Here is a 19,419-nt window from a genome sequence, read left to right on the forward strand (position 1 = left end):
TAGTATGATTTGGAATTAAGTCTTTGTAGATTATATGGAAAAAGGCAGACTTAAATCATAAGTGAATTGTGGCACTTACAAATTGAACTTTCCTTTCACAGAAGGCATTTAATGAAATCTTTGGGGATAATTAATATGTTAATTGCCAATTCATTAAATACAGCTGTATATGTAATAGAATTTTCCACCTTCTTTGTTCTATATTTAGGAGAGTTTTGGAATGCAGCTTCCTTCAACACTGAGGCCTCCTATCTCCATTTTCCTACTTTTCATGGAGAACTAAGTGCAGACATGTCCTTTTTCTTCAAAACTACAGCTTCTTCTGGGGTGCTTTTAGAGAATCTGGGAATCAGAGACTTCATAAGGATAGAACTGCACTGTAAGTCATATTTAAACAGATTATTTCCATTGGCTTCTTTCAAATATCTATTTTACATATTTTGGCCATGCCAAAATATTGATTGCTATAGCTGTCTGAAAATTTGAGAGGTGGCTTTACTAAAGGCTAAAGATGCAGTTATCCTAGATTAGGGTTTATAAGCACCATATTATATGTACCTGCTCTTTTAATTTCAAGATTTCAGGAATATCCTGCTTGTTCTCATGGTTCCTATGGAAACATAGGGCAAATGACTCTTCTTCAGACATTGCAGGTTGTCCTCGACTTACAAGCACATTTGAGCCCAACATTTCAGTTGCAAAATGAATACATTTGTTAAATGATTTTTGCTTCATTTTATGATCTTTCTTGTCACTGTCATTAAGTGAATCGCTGCAGTTGTTAAGTTTGTAACAGGGTTGTTAAGTGAATCTGCCTCCCCCATTGGCTTTGCTTGTCAGAAGGTCGCAAAATGGGATCACATGACCCTGGGGCACGGCAACCTGTCATAAATATGAGGCAGTTGCCAAGTGCCTGAATTTTGATCACATGACCATGGGGATGCTGCAATGGTCGTAACTGAGAAAAACAGGCATAAGATTTTTTTCCAATTGTCACTAAATGAACTGCTGTAAGTCGAGGACTACCTGTAGCACGCTGTATTTGTAATACTTTGCAGTTTGAATGAATAACATTTTGTGTTAAATGAAGCCAGCTCTTCCTAGAACGGATTGTATTACAGTATCAAATGATGCCTGTGGACAACCATCTGTCTTAACAAGAAAGGAAAAAATCCCATGCATAATAATTTCATGTTTAAGTATTCCTACATTGTATGAAACCTATATTATTATTTTAAGAGTAGTTGGAAAGAATTTATTCTCTACATTTTTTAAAAATAAAACAGAATAATATGTAATATCCAAGTGAGCCCTGCTTTGGAGATCTTTCTTCACATATAGGCTTCAGAGACCAAACTTTAGCAGTCACTTCGCATTGTACAACTGTTTTCTTTCTTTTTCGTGTTTTGAAATATAATCCTATATAGCATTTATTCTGCTTTTCTGATAAGATGTAGTTTCGGACCATACCAGAAAAATGTTTGAAAAATTGACGCAAAAGGCAGCACATCAACTTAGAAAACAGACCTCATTACTGGAATTTGCTGACTGGCAGAGACTAGCATTGAGTATCTGTTCCACATGGTTACTGTCAAGGCTTTGAAAATGGAAAGCAGTCTGCCAATGCCACAGATTCAAGGTGTTGTTTTTTAAAGCTTCCAAACACTAAAAGAAAGCAAAGATGGAGAATTTCCATAGATCAGAGAAACTGAATCAGTTTAATTTATGGCTAAAATGTTAAACTAGAACCAGGGTGACCCAGATATGATTGCACATCCATTAGTCTTAGACATTGTTATACACTTTTGAGATGGGTGCTTTGAATGTCAATTTGAGATGGGATATATGATCTAAAGAGAGTCCAGCTAGAACTCATGAAGAAACAAATGTATTCTCTATACTTTACAATGAAAGTTTGGATTTCTGGCGGGGTGGGGGGAGAGATGGGAGAAGATTTGGCAAAATATCATAATTTTACTTCAAAAAGACCTCCTGTTCAATTATTCAGATACTGTGGAATATGATAACTGATGAACTTTAGATCAAAGTGTCTTCACAATGTGTAGGATAGAGGACATGAATTTGCTCTGTTTCTGATGTTTTGCTATATTAAATAACAATATAATTGCTTTGCCATCTGCTACAGTGATGGGAACTGCTATACAATACAGTGATGTAGTAGCCTCAGATAATCATTAAACGAGGATATAATAGAGAATTGAGTTTCACACAGTTGAGCTGGAATCTTAAGAATTATCAGACACGTATGGACCATTGGTGGACCAAACTGAAAATGACCACATAGTAGAGAAATGGTGGTATTTCTTTCATGAAGTGTAAGAATGCACACAGTGCATAATGCAGGACCTGTCTGATGCTTTATTAACTTATCAACAAGTAGCTCACTTATATTCCTGTATGCACCAAAACATAACAATGCTCCTTCTCCTTTTCTGGTAGCATCTCAAATAAGACTGCATCTGCAGAGGTTTTAAGTGCATTTTTGTTAGAATTCCTGTTTTGTTGCAACAGAGAAAAAAATGACTATTTTTTTAAAAAAAGATTACTTTCCTAATAGCGCCTGTAAAAATGTTTTGGTATTCAAAGGCATGGATCTTAAGGATCTATAAATCAGCCAAGATCTAACACAGATCCTGCCAGTGATTGTGAATCTTCTTAAAGCAAAATAGCCTGATGGTAGAATTTCCTCTCTGCTAAGGTAGGAAGGGTGTAGAGAGGATTGTATACTTTTGATGTCAGATGAAGAAAACTATTTCTTCAGATTTTTAGTTTAATTTTATGTTGCTACTCTCTTTACTCACAATAACTATCAATTAACTGTTCCTTTGAATCACAATCAGCACCTAAAGGAGCTTGACCTGTTTTTAACCTTTCTGATTGGCTTTCGTTATTTTGATAAGTTGATCCACACTGCCAGTTTCAGTTGTATTCATAAGGGATACATGCTAGACAAAGAATATAGGTCAGTTTAAATGTACAGCCTGATACATAAATATCAATTTCTGAATCCATTTGTTCTTTTAAGAGTCTATGCTTTTTTCAACAACAACAACAACAACAACAACAACAATAATAATAATAATAATAATAATAATAATAATAATAATAATAATAATAATACATTGCATTAATTCCATTGACAATAATCCTATGAAACACAAAACTGGGACACCAAATCTCAAGCCAACATAACAAGATAAACCATCTACTATACATGGATGACTTTATGTATGCGAAAAGCCCCACTGAACTTAAATCAATACTCAACACAGTCCAACTGTTCAGCAGTGACATCAAAATGAACTTTGGACTTGAAAAATGTGCTATATTATCCATGCAGCAAGGAAAAATGAAAAAAAAACAGAAGGAATAGGACTGGGAAATGGAAATATAGTGAAAGCATTAGCAAAGGATGATGGTTACAAGTACTTAGGCGTATTGGAAGAAGATAACATCTTGAATGGAAAAGTCAAAGAGTCAACGCAAAAGGAGTACATCAGGAGGGTCCGCAAAATATTAAAATCAAAGCTGAATGCTGGAAACATAATTAAAGCCATTAATACATGGGCAGTTCCAGTGATATTCTACTCAGATGGAATCATCAACTGGACTGGCTGAACTGAAATACTTGGACCACGTTTTACATCCACGAAGTAACATCGACAGGTTATACCTGCCAAGAAAAATAGGGGGCAGAGGGCTATTGCAAATCCATCAAACTGTAGAAGAAGAAAAATGAAATTTGAATGATTATGTGAACCAAAGTACAGTGAAATTGATGCAGGGTATGAAAATGGAGAACAGCATAAAAACAACAGAAACAAAGGCAGAATGTAAGGAAAAAAACAGCTGAATGACAGATTAAATAGATGGAAAACCAAAGCTTTGCATGGACAGCACTTGAAAAACATTGAAGGAAAATGTGATGATAACTTGACATGGACATGGCTTAAAATGGGAACTATCAAGAAAGAAACAGAAGGTTTAATACTCGCTGCTCAAGAACAAGCACTACAAACTAATGCCATGAAAGTGAAGATACAAAAATCTACTGACAACCCAACTGCTGACTTTGCAATAACAAAGTCAAAACTGTTTCACATTTAATATGTGAATGCAGCAAAATTGCACAAACTGATTACAAAGCTAGACATGACTGAGTTGCTAAATTAATCCACTAGTCATTATGTAAAAAAATATGATTTATCTGAATCCAGAAAGTCATGGGAACATAAAGTGGAAAAAGTTATCGAAAATGAGAAGGTGAAGATCTTGTGGGACTTTCAAATACAAACGGATCATCATTTGGAGCACAACATGGCAGATATCACGGTTGTAGAGGGCCGAAGTGTACAGTTTATTGATATCGCTGTTCCTGGAGATGCCAGAGTCAAATAAAAAGTACTAGAAAAAATAAGCAAATATCGCGACCTGGCCATGGAAACTACACGGCTATGGATGAAGCATGTAACAGTGATACCCATTGTCATCGGGGCACTTGGCACCATGTCCAAGAATTTTACAAGATACATCAACAAATTGCAGCTTCCTGCAATAACACCAACAGAACTGCAAAAAACTGTGCTACTCGGAACATCTTATATTTTAAGAAGGTACTTGGTTGATACCTAGGACACTGGCAGAAAACTGTATCAACCATTAGCACCAGTCACTGGTATTTGTAATGCATTTTTGAATGTTCAGTTGGCTGTTTCATGTTTAATGAATAAAGTATAAAATAGGGGTGATTTTTATGCAGTGTTCAACGTTATAGGTCAGGGGTGGCAAACAAGTTCGACAAAAAGAGCCAAAATTTTAAACTGTGAAAGTCAGAGAGCCACACCACGCAGTGACCTGCCAAAACAGACCCGGAAGCAATGTTCCCTCTAATTTTTTTTCGATGTTTGCTTAGCAACCAAAATGTTGGCTCAGAAACTCTGGCATTTGAAGCACGCAACTCTTAAAGCTGTCAAGTTACAAGACCCTTGCACCCCTAACCCTTTAGGGAAAAAAACCCCCAGGGGTCTTCAAACCTGACAGCTTTAACACTTGTGGACTTCAACTCCCAGAATTCCTCCTCCAGTCATGTTGCAGCGACGTCATCTGCGTGGATCTGCTCCATCTTTGCTTTCTTCATTGTGGGCAGGGCTTCTGCTGAAGATGCTGACAAGTACGAGTTGCCACCAGAATAACTGCTGCTACCTCCTCCTCCTCCTCCTCCAACAGAATCACCAGATTTGCTCCTGAGCTCAGCGCTGGGTTACCTCTGCCCCCTCCCCCTCCTCCGTGCTTTTGAGGAGCCATGAGGCTTTTTTTCCCCTGCTCCCCCCCCCCGCCTTCCTACTGGCTCCTGCAGCCTCATGGCTCCTCAAAAGCACGTCGGAGGAGGAGGAGGGGGCAGGGGTAACCCAGCGCTGACTGAGCTCAGCTGCTCCGAGCGGAGGGGAGGCGCCGCTGCCACGCGCGGAGATGCCGGCTGGAGCTTTGGTGGCTTCATCTCAGCCGCAGCGCCGGGTGGCAAATCCGGCAGTGCTGCCTGTTAGAGGAGGATGAGGAGGAGGTGGCAGCAGTTCTTCCGGTGGCGGTGGAGGCTTTGGGGCTTCACAACTAGCCTCAGTCGCCCCGTGCTCCTCAAAGCAAGTCTGGGGAAGTCCTTTGCAGGTGGCCCGTTCTAGCTGCCTGCAAAGGACCTCCCCAGCTTCCGAAAGGGAGCGCGCGATCCGAGCCACAGTATACTAAATAATGATAAGAGGCAAAGAGCCTCATTTATTTTGGCCGGGAGCCGCATGCGGCTCGCGAGCCGCGTGTTCACCACCCCTGTTATAGGTTATCTTCAAAGTCCCATCTCCAAATACAGAGCCAAGAAAAAGAAAAGGAAGTAGAAGGGAGCAATAGATATCAGCAGTAGGTTCAGACAGTTGCTAAAAGTGCCAGAAGCTTATAGGGAATTGCAAGCATCACTGTACATTGTATCTATCTACATATTGATATATTTTATCTTTCAGGCATTTTAAAATCATTAGTTTATTGGGTGTTTTCAGAGAGTGTTCAATTTTAGAAAAGGTTAAAAAGGTTAAAAAATGCTAATTATCTGTTTTTTGTATTTCCTTAATTTAAGAAACTGATTATTTCATTGACCCAGGAATATATATTAGATATGTAATTAACTATTTCCATGAGAATCTTGACTGAAGGTTTGTACATTTTTAGTCTCTTGTTAATTTATCAAACCTATCATATAGATCCTTGTTCATTGGGAGTCCTGCCTTCAGTTAATGATGCCCCAACATATTTAATGTTATTATTTTGTTATCCCAAAGCTGTTTTGTTTTAAGCACCAAACAGCACTACTGATTTTTATGCAGAGTCAATAACTGATTTCAGGAAAGAGCTCTGCTTCCAAAATGATTGGAAAATAAGTTCCCTTAATTGTGACATAAGAGCAAAATTCAATTGACTGGTTCTCATCAATGTAGCAAACTCTGAATATAAATGACTTTACTACTTCATGCTAGGTTATTCATTTCAATTATATTCATCAGGTATATGTGCAGCACTTGAAATATATACAATCTGCTACTTAACATCATTCATTCATTCATTCAAACAATCAATCAATCATTCATTTATTTTAGAAGTATATTTTTCACAAAACCTATTCTTGAAAAACAAATATATTTTGATTACCTCTTACGAGTATCCTTTTCAATATAATACTGCTCAAAAATGACATGAATTAACAGTCTACACAGTGAGTGGTTCCATTGAGTAGAAAAATATATTTATGTTGAGAAGATCAATTTTGTGACTAGATCTGATTATATCTAAACTCATGTACTGTTCTTCCTAACTGGAAGCCCTTGAAGCAACTGATATCTTTTCCCTCAAAAGCAATACAGCAGATTCCAATATGTAGCTTGCATCCAAATGTTAGACTGTCATAGTTTTAATGTCCATAATAGTCAATAAATGGTCTGAAGAATTCCATTTATAAATGTATGTATAATTAAACAAATGATTTTTTCACATAAATTTACACTAGAATTTAACTTTCAGTTAACTCCTGTTTCAGACAATGGTAAGACATTTGCACAATTTCTTTTAGCTAAGAGATAATTCACTGGGTTGTTGTTTTTTAGCATAAATTTACATAAACTTACACCCAAAATTGTAATCAACAAACCTGCATTTTCTAGGTTGTATTATCGAGGTTCAATTTCAACATATCTAAATTGTAATTTTTTCAGTTTTTTGCCTAATGTGGACATAATATGAAAGAGGCTGAGATTAATGGTCCCAGAGTTCCTATCCAAGTGAACTACTATAACAGCAGAACATAATATTATATAACAGGGGTATAATTTCTTTATCACTTTGCCTGCTATGGGTACTGATTCCATGACCTTCATCAGAGTATCTCTGATGGCATCACTAGTGGTGAGAGGGTGAAAAGGGAGAAATTCCAGCACACAGAGATACAAAATGGATTCTTTGAGATCCAAATTTATGACTCTAAACATTTCCAGAACAACCTACTATAAGATATTTGCATGGGAGAGAAAAACATACACAGACATTCTCTCTCTCTCTCTCTCTCTCTCTCTCTCTCTCTCTCTCTCTCTCTCTCCCTCCCTCCCTCCCTCCCTCCCTCCCTCTCTCTCTCTCTCTCTCTCTCTCTCTCTCTCTCACACACACACACACACACACACATTCTCTTCTGATAGAAGAGAATATTTATAGCTCAGGGTTGAACTCTGGGGTCTCTGAACTTGGTGGTGTTCTTGCAGACATTTCATTACCAAACTAGGTAGCATCATCAGTTCACCAAATATGTAAGAAGTCCCTATCCTTCTTGTAAATAAAAGTATTTCTTCTAAAAAATAGGATTGTATTGACAAAACTTCCAAGGGGCATGGGAGTGATATAGCGATTTTCCCAGCCATACTTAGGCCAAATAGCATTTTAAAAATGACTGTAATTGAATATGAAATATTTGCTGAGTTCTAGAAAATTTGCATGACAACATCTACAGTGAGTTTGGCTGTGCCAAGTTGCTGGATTGTCTATTTTAACTGATGTGAATTTTCACTTTTCACTGAACTTTTAGTTCAGATATATGTTGGGAATTGAATAAGTACAAGTTGTATGGGTAGATAAGAATCTTTTACAAAACAATATTGAATTGTTTTTTTTAATTGGAAGCATTTATGACCAAATATGAAAATATTTGGCATCTATAGTTAATATTTAAATTATACTCCATGCTCTTGAAATAATTACAGATGGGTTGAAATTGTTAATAAAACTATGAAACAGAAAGTAAGTTTAATACCAGTCCAATACAATATTTCAAATATACTATTTTATTTGCAGCAATTCAAATCACTGTACATATTTGTACTTCAAAAAACAAATTATAGTTAGCTGGTTAATATTCACTGGTATTATTTCTACTGTAACTTTACACCTAAATTATTTATTGAGTTTTAACAAAGTATTATTCTTAGCATCTATCCAATAAGAACATCAAAATAGATGTATAAAGTCATATTTACAATAAACTACATTGATCTTGTCTTTCATTTATAACCAAAAAAGAGGGATATACCATGTTTTCAGTATCATTTTTAAACTTTTGTGATTTTTGGGGGTGTGTGCTTGCCATTCTAAAGTGTCTTAGTTATTTTTAACTTTCATAGCACCCTTTGAAGTGACATTTTCATTTGATGTGGGAAATGGGCCTAATGAAATCACAGTGCAGTCACCTATTCCCTTAAATGACAACCAGTGGCACTATGTGAAGGCTGAAAGAAACATCAAAGAGGCGTCTCTGCAAGTAGACCAGCTTCCTCAAAGGACTTATTCAGCTCCATCTGATGGACATATCCGTTTGCAGCTCAACAGCCAACTCTTTGTTGGTAAGTCTACCTTTACAGAATAATTTTATGTGTTCACATGGATACAATCCATAGCTATTGACTTTTTGAAGGAAAAAAATATAGATTAATGTGTTTTAGGCCATATATAAAGTAACTTACATAGTGCCTGCAAATATGTCATAATTGAAAGTGGTTTCTATTTTAAGGTAAAATGAATGGAATAGAAAGTAGCTCCATATACAGGTGAAATGTCAACTATATTTCATGGATTTAATTCATATTTTAGTAGCTATATGGAAATATGTCATTCTAAAACAGTAGAGGTTTAATAAAGGAGACTATTTGTAGCTTCCATCTTGACATGAAGATCCTTGGTGCCATTTATTTATTTATTTATTTATTTATTTATTTATTTATTTATTATTTGTTTATTTATTTATTTATTTATTTATTTATTTATTTATTTATTTATTAGTTTGCCAAACATATACAAGGTAGCAGGTATAAGTATGAACATGGACATGAACAAAGGAAATGAATACAAATAAATGGGGACAGTAGGACAGGGATGGTAGGCATGCTGGTGCGCTTATGCACTCCTCCTTCACAGACCTCTTAGGAATGGAGTGAGGTCCACAGTAGACAGTTTAAGATTGAAGCTGTGAGGGGTTTGAAGATGTAACAATGGTGTCGGGTAGAACATTTCAGGGTTGACCACTCTTGCTAAGTCATATTTTCTGCAATCAAGTTTGGAACAGTTTACCTTGAGTTTGTACTGATTGTTTGCCTGTGTATTATTGTGATTGAAGGTGAAGTAGTCATTGACAGGTAGGATGTTGTAGCGGACAAATTTGTGTACTATGCTTAGGTCCGACCCCAGACAGCACAGTTCCAGATTGTCCAAGCCCAACATTTCGAGCCTGGTGGCATAAGGGATTCTATTGTGAGCAGAGGAGTGGAGTACTCTTCTCATGAAATACCTCTGGACCCGCTCAATCATATTAATGTCTGATATACAATGTGGATTCTAGGCAGACAAGCTGTATTCAAGAATTGGTCTAGCAAAGGTTTTGTATGCCATAGTTAACAGTGCTATGTTACTGGAGAAAAAGCTTTGCAAAATTAGGTTAACAACTCTTAATGCCTTTTTGGCAATGCTGTTACAGCAGTGCTTCTCAATTATTTTCTGTCATGCCCCCCCTAGGAAGAAGAAAACATTTCGCGCCCCCCCCCCGCGCGACTGTAAATAGTATAATTTGTCTATAAAATTGTTATAAGTAGACCTCTGCATAACATAGCACACCGGTCTTTCCTCGTCTCCCACCGTAGTCACATGCTTTCTTTCCTCTTTCCCTCTTACTTGTCTATCCTTCCTTCCACCCTCCCTTCCTCCTTCCCTTCCTTCCTGCCTCCCTTCCAGTTCCTTCCTTCCTCTTTCCCCCTGCCTGCCTGCCTTCTTTCCCTCCTGCTTATCTATGCTTCCTTCCTTCCTTGCACCTCCCTCCCTTCTGCCTGCCTGCCTTCTTTCCTCTTTCCCTATCCTCCTATCCTTCCTTTCTCCCTCCCTCCTTCCCTGCCTCCCTTCCAGTTCCATTCTTCCCTCCTTCCTTCTGCCTCCTTCCTGCCTGCTTGCCTTCTTTCCTCTTTCCCTCTTACTTGTCTATCCTTCCTTCCACCCTCCCTTCCTCCTTCCCTTCCTTCCTGCCTCCCTTCCAGTTCCCTCCTTCCTCTTTCCCCCTGCCTGCCTGCCTTCTTTCCTCTTTCCCTATCCTCCTATCCTTCCTTTCTCCCTCCCTCCTTCCCTGCCTCCCTTCCAGTTCCATTCTTCCCTCCTTCCTTCTGCCTCCTTCCTGCCTGCTTGCCTTCTTTCCTCTTTCCCTCTTACTTGTCTATCCTTCCTTCCACCCTCCCTTCCTCCTTCCCTTCCTTCCTGCCTCCCTTCCAGTTCCCTCCTTCCTCTTTCCCCCTGCCTGCCTGCCTTCTTTCCTCTTTCCCTATCCTCCTATCCTTCCTTTCTCCCTCCCTCCTTCCCTGCCTCCCTTCCAGTTCCATTCTTCCCTCCTTCCTTCTGCCTCCTTCCTGCCTGCTTGCCTTCTTTCCTCTTTCCCTCTTGCTTGTCTATCCTTACTCCCTCCTCCCCTTCTTCCCTCCCTTCCTGCCAGCAGCTCCTCCAGCATCCCAGCTGGAAGCAGCAGCACAACAGTCGCCGTTACCAGGGGCGAAGGGGTGGCGGTGGCAAGATCGGGCGACTGCCGCCCCTTTGTCCCTTCCCCAACAGCGGCTGTTGCTCTTCCGCTTCCAGACGGGCTGGCGGGGAGGCGAGCTACCTGCATAAAGACGCCGCCGAGGGCATGGCAGAATATATCCCGGCTTGAAGTGGCAGCGCTGGGGACTGCTCAGAGACTCATCAGAGCCGCGGGCTGGAGCTGTGCAAAAAGTCTGCTTGGGCTGGGGGGGGGGGAAGGGAGGGAAGCCTGGGACAGCCATGCTTCCCTCCCTCCCACCCCCGCCCGAGCAGGCTTCGTGCACAGCTCCAGCCCGCGGCGCCAATGAAAATCCACAGTCCAAAGTGCTGCCACTTCCAGGCGGGATATATTATGCCTCGCCCACGCCACCCACGCCGTTGCACCCAGATGGAAAGGGAGCCTTCGCGCCCCCCTTTACGGAGCCTCGCGCCCCCCCACGGGGGCGCGCCCCACTATTTGAGAACCGCTGTGTTACAGTGAGCTCTGGGGCTTAGATCATTTGAGGTGATTACTCCTAGGTCCTTGACAGAGTGAGGGTCATCTACGTGGTGGTTTCCATCCCACTTGTATTTAGTGTTCTGATTTATTTTGTTTGCCAATTTGTAAGATGGAGCATTTGTTAATTGAGATTTGGAGTTGCCAAATGCGTGACCATTCTGACACATAGTCGAGGTCACTTTGTAGGGCATCAGCATTGTCGGTGGTGTTCTGAGTTTGCTTGCTTTTTTTTTTTTTTGAATACATTTCATTATCCAAAATGCTTTACCTCGTTTGGATAATGAAATGTCTGCAAGAAAAGGAAAAAAAAAAAAAACAAATTCAGAGAGCACCAAGGATTTCAACCCTGAACTACTAATATTCTTCTTTATTACAGAAATCTGACCGAGCTGAAGGTTTGGAAGTAGACAAGGTGCTACTGCCTGTTTAGGCAAAAATGACCCCAAATGAAAAGCATAAGAGTCTTTTTTCTCTGAAAACGAGACTTTATTTTGTAACCAATGTATAAGGAAATAGTTATAAAATGATTTTATTGAAATGTTTCTGATGACACCTATTGTGTGCAAAATGTATCAGCCAAACTAATGGTATTAATGCTCTAAGGCCGTGATGGTGAACCTATGGCATGCGTGCCACAAGTGGCACACGGAGTCATTTGTCAGGGCACGCGAGGCGCTGCCCTGTCAGCTGGCCAGCGCCCATGCGCGTGCTGGCCAGCTGAGTTCACCTTTTTAAAAGCTATTTTTCGCCTTCCCCAGGGTCCAGAGGCTTTATAGGAGCCTGGGGAGGGCGAAAAGAGCCTCCCCCGCCCCCCGGAGGCTTCAGGGACCGTCCCTGAAGCCTTCGGAACGCTTAAAACCACCTTCCGAGCAAACCGGAAGTGACTTCCGGGTTGCTCGGAGGGTGGTTTTAAGCGTTCCGAAGGCTTCAGGGACCGTCCGAGGCTTCCCTGATGCCTTCCGAGCGCTTAAAATCACCCTCCGAGCAACCCGGAAGTCACTTCCGGTTTGCTCGGAGGGTGGTTTTAAGCGCTCCGAAGGCTTCAGGGAAGCCTCCGGACAGTCCCTGAAGCCTCCGGAGGGCCTCCGGGGGGTCGGGGGAGGCTCTTTTCGCCCTCCCCAGGCTCCTATAAAGCCCCTGGAGCCTGGGGAGGGCAAAAAAATGTAAAAATGGGGGGGTCGTGCGTTGTGAGTGCATGCGCACTGGGGGGGTCGCGCGTTGCATTATGGGTCCGTCACGCCCGCACTCGACCCCCCTGCGCTCCCCCCACTTGTGGCACGCCATCAAGGTTCCCAAAAAGGTTCGCCATCACTGCTCTAAGGAATAAATACACAATGTAAAGTAACACAAACTTTTATTAACGAAACAGAGAAAATTCCCTTTATGATAGAATGCAATATTTGGTCCAAGATCTTTACTACCTACATCTGACAATAAAAAGGCAGCTTTTTGATATGTAGTATTTTTCACTTCTTGCTTTTAACAGAAGGTCGTACTCTTTTGTCATATTCTCTACTGTTTGGAAAGAATTGAAACATTAGTCTGTTGCCAGTTCCTCCAATATCTTGATGATGGTGAGGCAGAAAAGAAGAGCTTCTCTTGTAGATTATCAAAGCTCTGTGCTTATACAGATAGGGCTTCATGGGTCATAAAATACACTTTGAACTGTTAACCAATGAAAATGTAACAAACTTGCACACCTATAATCAGCTTTAATTCATATTTTGCTGCAGCATTTTGAGTTAGATCAGTGGTTCCCAACCTTTTTTGGGGGGCATCTCCCATCTAAGCATCTCTAACATCCTGGTTCCCCCCCCCTTTTTAACATATAATTCTTATTTTACTCAAAAAGTGAACTCTACTCATGTGTAGGAAGCTTCAAAGGCCATTAACTTGGTTTAAACAAGGTTCAAGTTTCCCCCATTAAAAATCAAATCCCCCCCCCCCAGGTGTGGGCTTCATGTTTGGAATCACTGGGTTAGATGAAACTACTAAATATATTTCAGGAACAAACCCAAATCTTTAGGAATTGTACATTTGTTTTATTTGCATAAGGAAAATTGACAATGAACTAAAGGGTGCCTTTGAATTTAGATCTAAACTTAAAAATGTACCAAAGATGCAAACTTGACTCATGAAAGGTAAAGTTATCATCGAAAAGAGTTGAGTATCTATTTTCTGAAATCCCTTTTAATTTTAAAGAATATTTTTGCCTTTGGATTAATCTTCTACTATTATTATTTTTGTCTTTGAATACTTGCTAACATTACAAAAATACCCTCGTCTGTCAATTTGGGTTGGGAGATCTTTGATGCATAATTTATGGATTTCTTAAAGAATGACACACACACAAGTGCAATAAAGAAGCAAGTTTGCAAGTTCTTAACAACTACCCATCCGTCAATGTAACTCCCACCTTTCATTCTGAGAACAGAAATAATGGATCACACAAACAGCAGGAAAACCAAACATTCAAAAATCTGGGTCATCAACAGATCAGATTAGTGGAGGTAGATATGATCTTCTACCCAATCAGGCCACACATAGCAAGGAAGTGAAATCAAAATAAAAACAATACCATTTCTAGTCACCAATTAATTGATACTTTTCAATAAATCTCCAATCCACTCTAACTTAAAAAATTAAGACTATAAATATTCCAAGCCAATTATGGATGGGAGGGCGATTTGGCTGCCTCATCACCCTATTGATTGCCAGGGTTGATTCGGGTGATCTGGCTGGCTAGGCAGGTGTCCCCTCCCTCCCTCACTGCTCCACGTGCCTCCCTTCCGAAGCTGCACGCTCTGTGGAAGAGGACAAATATCCCAGATAGAAGGAGTGTACCGATCTTTGGTCAAGGGTATACAATAGCTGCACTCCCCTCCTAGAACCTCCAAAACAAGCTCAAGGTCCAAGGCAATTATCATTTTTGAACTGTTGTGCTGTGAAAGCATGACTCCAATATAGGGTTAAGACTCTATAGAAAAAATGATTAATATTCAGTATTGATCTCCCAAAGTCCAATATATCCTCCCTGACTATGATGTAGAAGGACTTGTTAACCCACAGAAATGTGTATTAAGTAAGTGAACTGGGTTTCTCAGTATGGTACCAAGTAGAAAATTGCAAACTATTTTGGTGTTGTTATTAGAGTGTGAAGCTTTCATCACACTGAAAGCTTTAAGAAAAGAAGTGTTTTGTCACAATTAAAAAAAATGGAAGCAGAGAAAATAAGTAAAGAAGAAAGTCAATGTTCCAAGCGCAGGGCAAGCAATTTTTTTCTCCCACATCAAAGATTCTGCTATCATTTGAAGGGCATGTCAAGACCCCTTTCTGGCAAGATTACCTAATACATACTTTATACCCTTTTGCTATACCTGTCATTTTTTTTTTAACACGATCCAACTATCAGATTGTTATTGGGAAGAGTTGAAGAGAAAGTCAGCATAATCTTAACTTGAAAAGATACCTTGACTCTTTTAAATATTTGTATTTTATTTTATTTATTTTTATTCCCTATTACTGGGATCCTGGAGGCTTTTTTTCAATTGGGTATTCCAGCCAGACTGTTTTCAATATACGAGAACACAAAGTTTTTCATAGGAATTATTCCCTTCAATCAGCCTGTTGATCTCTTTCCTTAACCATAGTATTGATCTAACTTTGAAGCAAATTGGGTGTATGTTTAGAAGGGGAGAACAAATCATGTAATATCACTTTCAGCAAGCTGATTTCTCATTTTTTGGAATACACAAATTGGGGTCGCAAACAGAACCATTCAAAAGCATAATGCACTCCAGAGATAACAATCTCTTTCCTAGGGATCGTGATCCTGACAGGTACATGATCTCTATTTCCCACTTTCCCATTGAAAGAAAGGAACATACACAAAAGAAATGTTTAGAGAAAGAGAGATGTTTGACTGCTTGGCAAATAGGCAATATTTCTCTGTTACTGCCTATCTATTGAAAATGAGAAAGTGGAAAATAATTGAAAAGATGGGCAAGGACAATAGTATAACTTCCTGCAAATTTGAATTGAAAATCTGGATTTTAATTAAGATCACTTGCCCGGGGTGGCAGAAGTAGTCACCTTGTTCTTCAGTGTTTCTATCAGGTCTCACTTGGAGTATTGTGCTCTGTTATGCATACCACATAAACAGGAAGGGCATTGATAAACTGAAGCAAGTCGAGAGAAGGGCTACCAAGATGCTGAAAGGACTGGAACCTTTTGCAAGGAACAGTTAAAAGATCTACTGTAGGTATTTTGGTTTTCAGAAAAGAAGGTTGAATGGGGGGGGGGGGGATGAGAGCTGTCTTCAAATCTCTGAAGGGCTGTTACATTGTAGATACTTCAGATTTATTCTCACTAACTCCAGAAGGTGAGACTAGAAGTAATGGGATGAAACTTCAAACATGTAGATACAGATAAAACATTATGAAGACCTTCTTGACAGTAAGAGCTGTCAATCAGTGGAATAGGTTATTGCATGAGGTGGTTTCTTCCCCTTTGCTGACGTTTTTGAAACAGGATAGTCATCTATCAAGGATGACATAGAGAATGGGTTTAGATCTGATGATTTCTTAGGTCTCTTCCAATTTTATGATGCAAAGAATAAAGGGGTGGAGACTGGAATAGGTCTATTGTTGAGTTAGGGAATGGCTTTTGCCTCTCCTACATACCTATGCATGATATAGGATAGCTATACATAGAAGTGGATCTCCCACATTGTTTATCATAAGCAGACATGGCAAAAACAAAATACTAGAAGTACATACAGTATTCTTCTGTTTGAATATGCATGTAATTGTTCTGTTTTCAGCCCTAGAGTAAAAGTGCTTGGAAGAAAGATAAATGGCAAGAGGGAAAAATATATCGGAAGTATGACGGATACATGATTTGGAATGCAGGTTGTGTACTTGCTGGCTATACTATGATCTTCAGTGAGAATGTTGTGTCTGTGTTTGATGACCGATAAAACAGTCAGGAAAATAGCAAAATAAATAAATAGATGTAGAAGGAAAAGCAGGCAATGAGTTTATGACAAAAACTATCTTTGTTTTGTAAATTAGAAATGTTTACTATATTTTGTAATTTTTTTTTTTTACTGTTTCAACCACTAAGTCACTGAAATGTAGTAGAAACATTCAAAGACCCCTGAGGACATCATTCTTTGGAAAAGTTTAGGAAACTTGTACCTAGAAGACTGCTTTGTTTTCCCAAAAATAAGACTCAACTGGAAAATAAGGATGCTCGTAATATAAGCCCTACCCCAAAATAAGCCCCAGTTAAGATTGTCAGCCAGACAGTTGCATTTTGTACTGTATTTCCCTGAAAATAAGACCTAAATGGAAAATAAGCCATAATATGTCTTTTGGAGCAAAAATTAATATAAGACCAAGTCTTATTTTGGGGGAAACACGGTATTGAACCAATGCTGTAAGCAGTTCTGTTTGCATCTACTCAAATCCTCATTTTTATGATTTTGTATAGTGCTACCATAATGAAATAGACAAGTCTGGTTTATTCCAAAATATTCGTTTTAATGTCTTTACTGATTATCATTGAGGCTAAGCCTAATTTAGCAACATCATACATAGAGTAATTTGGGAATATGGTTTAATCATAATCAAATCAAAAGGAAAAGAGCTTTTGTGTTTATGGTGTCCTCTGAAAACAGCTGGGTATATACTGTATCTCTATGTGCCCTAATTACAGAAATAACTATTACTATAGGAATGTGATTTTGATAATAAGAACATCTGGATATTAAATGGATTATTTTGGGTGATATTCAACTTTGTGTTTTAATGAGGGTTTTTTTTATAACTCCAGCATTGAGAAATAAGTCTAGTTTTCTTTTATAGGCCAAGCTGCTATCAAGAAAATGCTTTATGCATGTTTTTCCTTAAATTTTACTATTTTTGGTAACTTTTCAAACCTTAATTCATTTTTTAAAAAATTTCACTGAAGTTTCTTGCCTATGAGAAAAGAGTGGTAGTAACACTGCACTGGAAAGTAAATTTACTAAGTAATAACACAAAATGAATGCAGTGCAGTCTCTACATGGGCATAAGGTTTACATCAATGCATAATGTAATCAAAATGTTATGTAGTAATTACAACTGCAAATATTTGTGAATGTATTAATTATTTGTAACTGAATGGAAGAAAAGATTACTTGTTATTCACCAGGCACATACCTTGTTCGTGTACATTTGAAACAGCTTTTTTCTTAAAAAAAAAAGAAATCAATAATTCCTGTTGCTAATATTTCTCCAATCCTAGAGGGGTTCAATAGTTAGCGTCTAGTAACTAAAATTAATAATTAAACTTTTTTCTGATCTTAACAACTAGGTAGAAGGATCTCTTTGCTTATTTATTTATTGTCTTACCTTCCACCTCTTGTAGACAGCTTTCCGAAACTGGATTTTGAAACTGCTGTTTCCTGGAAGAACCAGAATAGTATAAATATTTATTTTCTTAAAGCTTGTGTGAGCATCAAAGTGATGTAAAGCAAGCAGGAGCTATAATAAACATAAGGTGAATGTGTCAATATAATGAATGAGAAAGCCCATTGTATTTCCCATGGGTGAATCAGGTGTCATGATGATGGGTCTAAAATGCTTGTGCAAATCTCTACATAGTCAAAATATATTTCCTAGGGTTTTTTTTTCACTGCACCGTTTACCATGTTTATAAAAAGTAAGATTGGAAAGCTGTCTGGCTGACCTTGGGCTACTCATTCTCTCTTAGTTTAACTCACCTGATAGGGTTGTTGTTGTGGGGAAAATTGGAGGAGGAAGGAGTGTTAAATATGTTTGTCACCTTGAATTATTTATAAAAAGAATAAAGGCAGGTTAAAAATCTAAAAAATGAAGGTCATGTCAAGGTAATTTTCCTGATAAAATTTGGTCAAAACTTTAAATACAGTTATTCCTTTTTGCTGTCATTAGTAATGTTGTAGTATCATTTTTTTCACTCCTTTCTTATCTATTTTGTATTGCCAATTCTTAGGTAAACAATATTGATTGTTTGCATTTTCAATTCCATTTTACTTTTATACATGCTTAATTATTTCAGTGGTGGGTTGTTGTTTTTTACATTGGAATAAAAATGTTTATTTTCTTTTTTGATACTTTCCATAAAATACTGAATATGTCACTGATCTGTATTACTTACATATTGAGAATGTCCCAAGGGACTGGTGGAATTTTGTGAAACTGATTTCTGGAAAATACAGGAGGGTCAGGAAAGAATAGTAAGACTCAAGCTTGCATTGAATGAACATAGATACCATTAAATAAAGCCCATTGCATTCTTTTATTTTGAGAAATATTATTTGTTTCCTTTTATGCCAGTTTCTTAATGTTTTGTTGAGAAAAAGTGGCTCAATGGCTTAATCAGCTCCAGCAGTTCAAATCCTAGCACTGTGTAGTAGGTGAGCTCCTGTTAGCCACCTCAGCTTCTATGCACTTCACAGTTCGAAAGAATGTTCTATGCAAGTAGATAGATAGGTACCACTTTGGTAGGGAAATGAGCTGGTGTTTTTGAAAGAAGTCAGATTCCTGATGGCTCTGGTTCCCAGTTGCCCTGCCTGTTTGTGGGGCAGCTCCGGGAAGGGAGGAGGCCTTGGGTGCAGGAAGAGCCACTTGTCTTTCTCTCTGATGCAAAGTCAGCTAGCACTCCTGAGGGAGGAAGTATGCAAGTGTGTCCTATGGTACAGTACGTTTGGCAAGCAAAATTACTATTCTGCAATAGCATTGTGGTCTCCT

The 19,419-nt window shown here is 38.8% G+C and overlaps 1 protein-coding gene across 1 annotated transcript in view; it reads left to right on the forward strand.

Annotated features, from left to right (window-relative positions):
* CNTNAP4 (contactin associated protein family member 4) overlaps positions 1 to 19,419 on the forward strand; it is a 285,271-nt gene that overhangs the window by 248,513 nt on the left and 17,339 nt on the right. The window contains exons 16-17 of the mRNA XM_081943209.1: positions 209 to 379; positions 8,721 to 8,939. Coding sequence (XP_081799335.1) covers positions 209 to 379; positions 8,721 to 8,939 — 390 coding nt within the window. The remainder of the gene's footprint in view (positions 1 to 208; positions 380 to 8,720; positions 8,940 to 19,419) is intronic.

Source organism: Natrix helvetica (genome assembly GCF_964273705.1).
Source record: "Natrix helvetica genome assembly, chromosome: 2".
NCBI lineage: Eukaryota > Metazoa > Chordata > Lepidosauria > Squamata > Natricidae > Natrix > Natrix helvetica.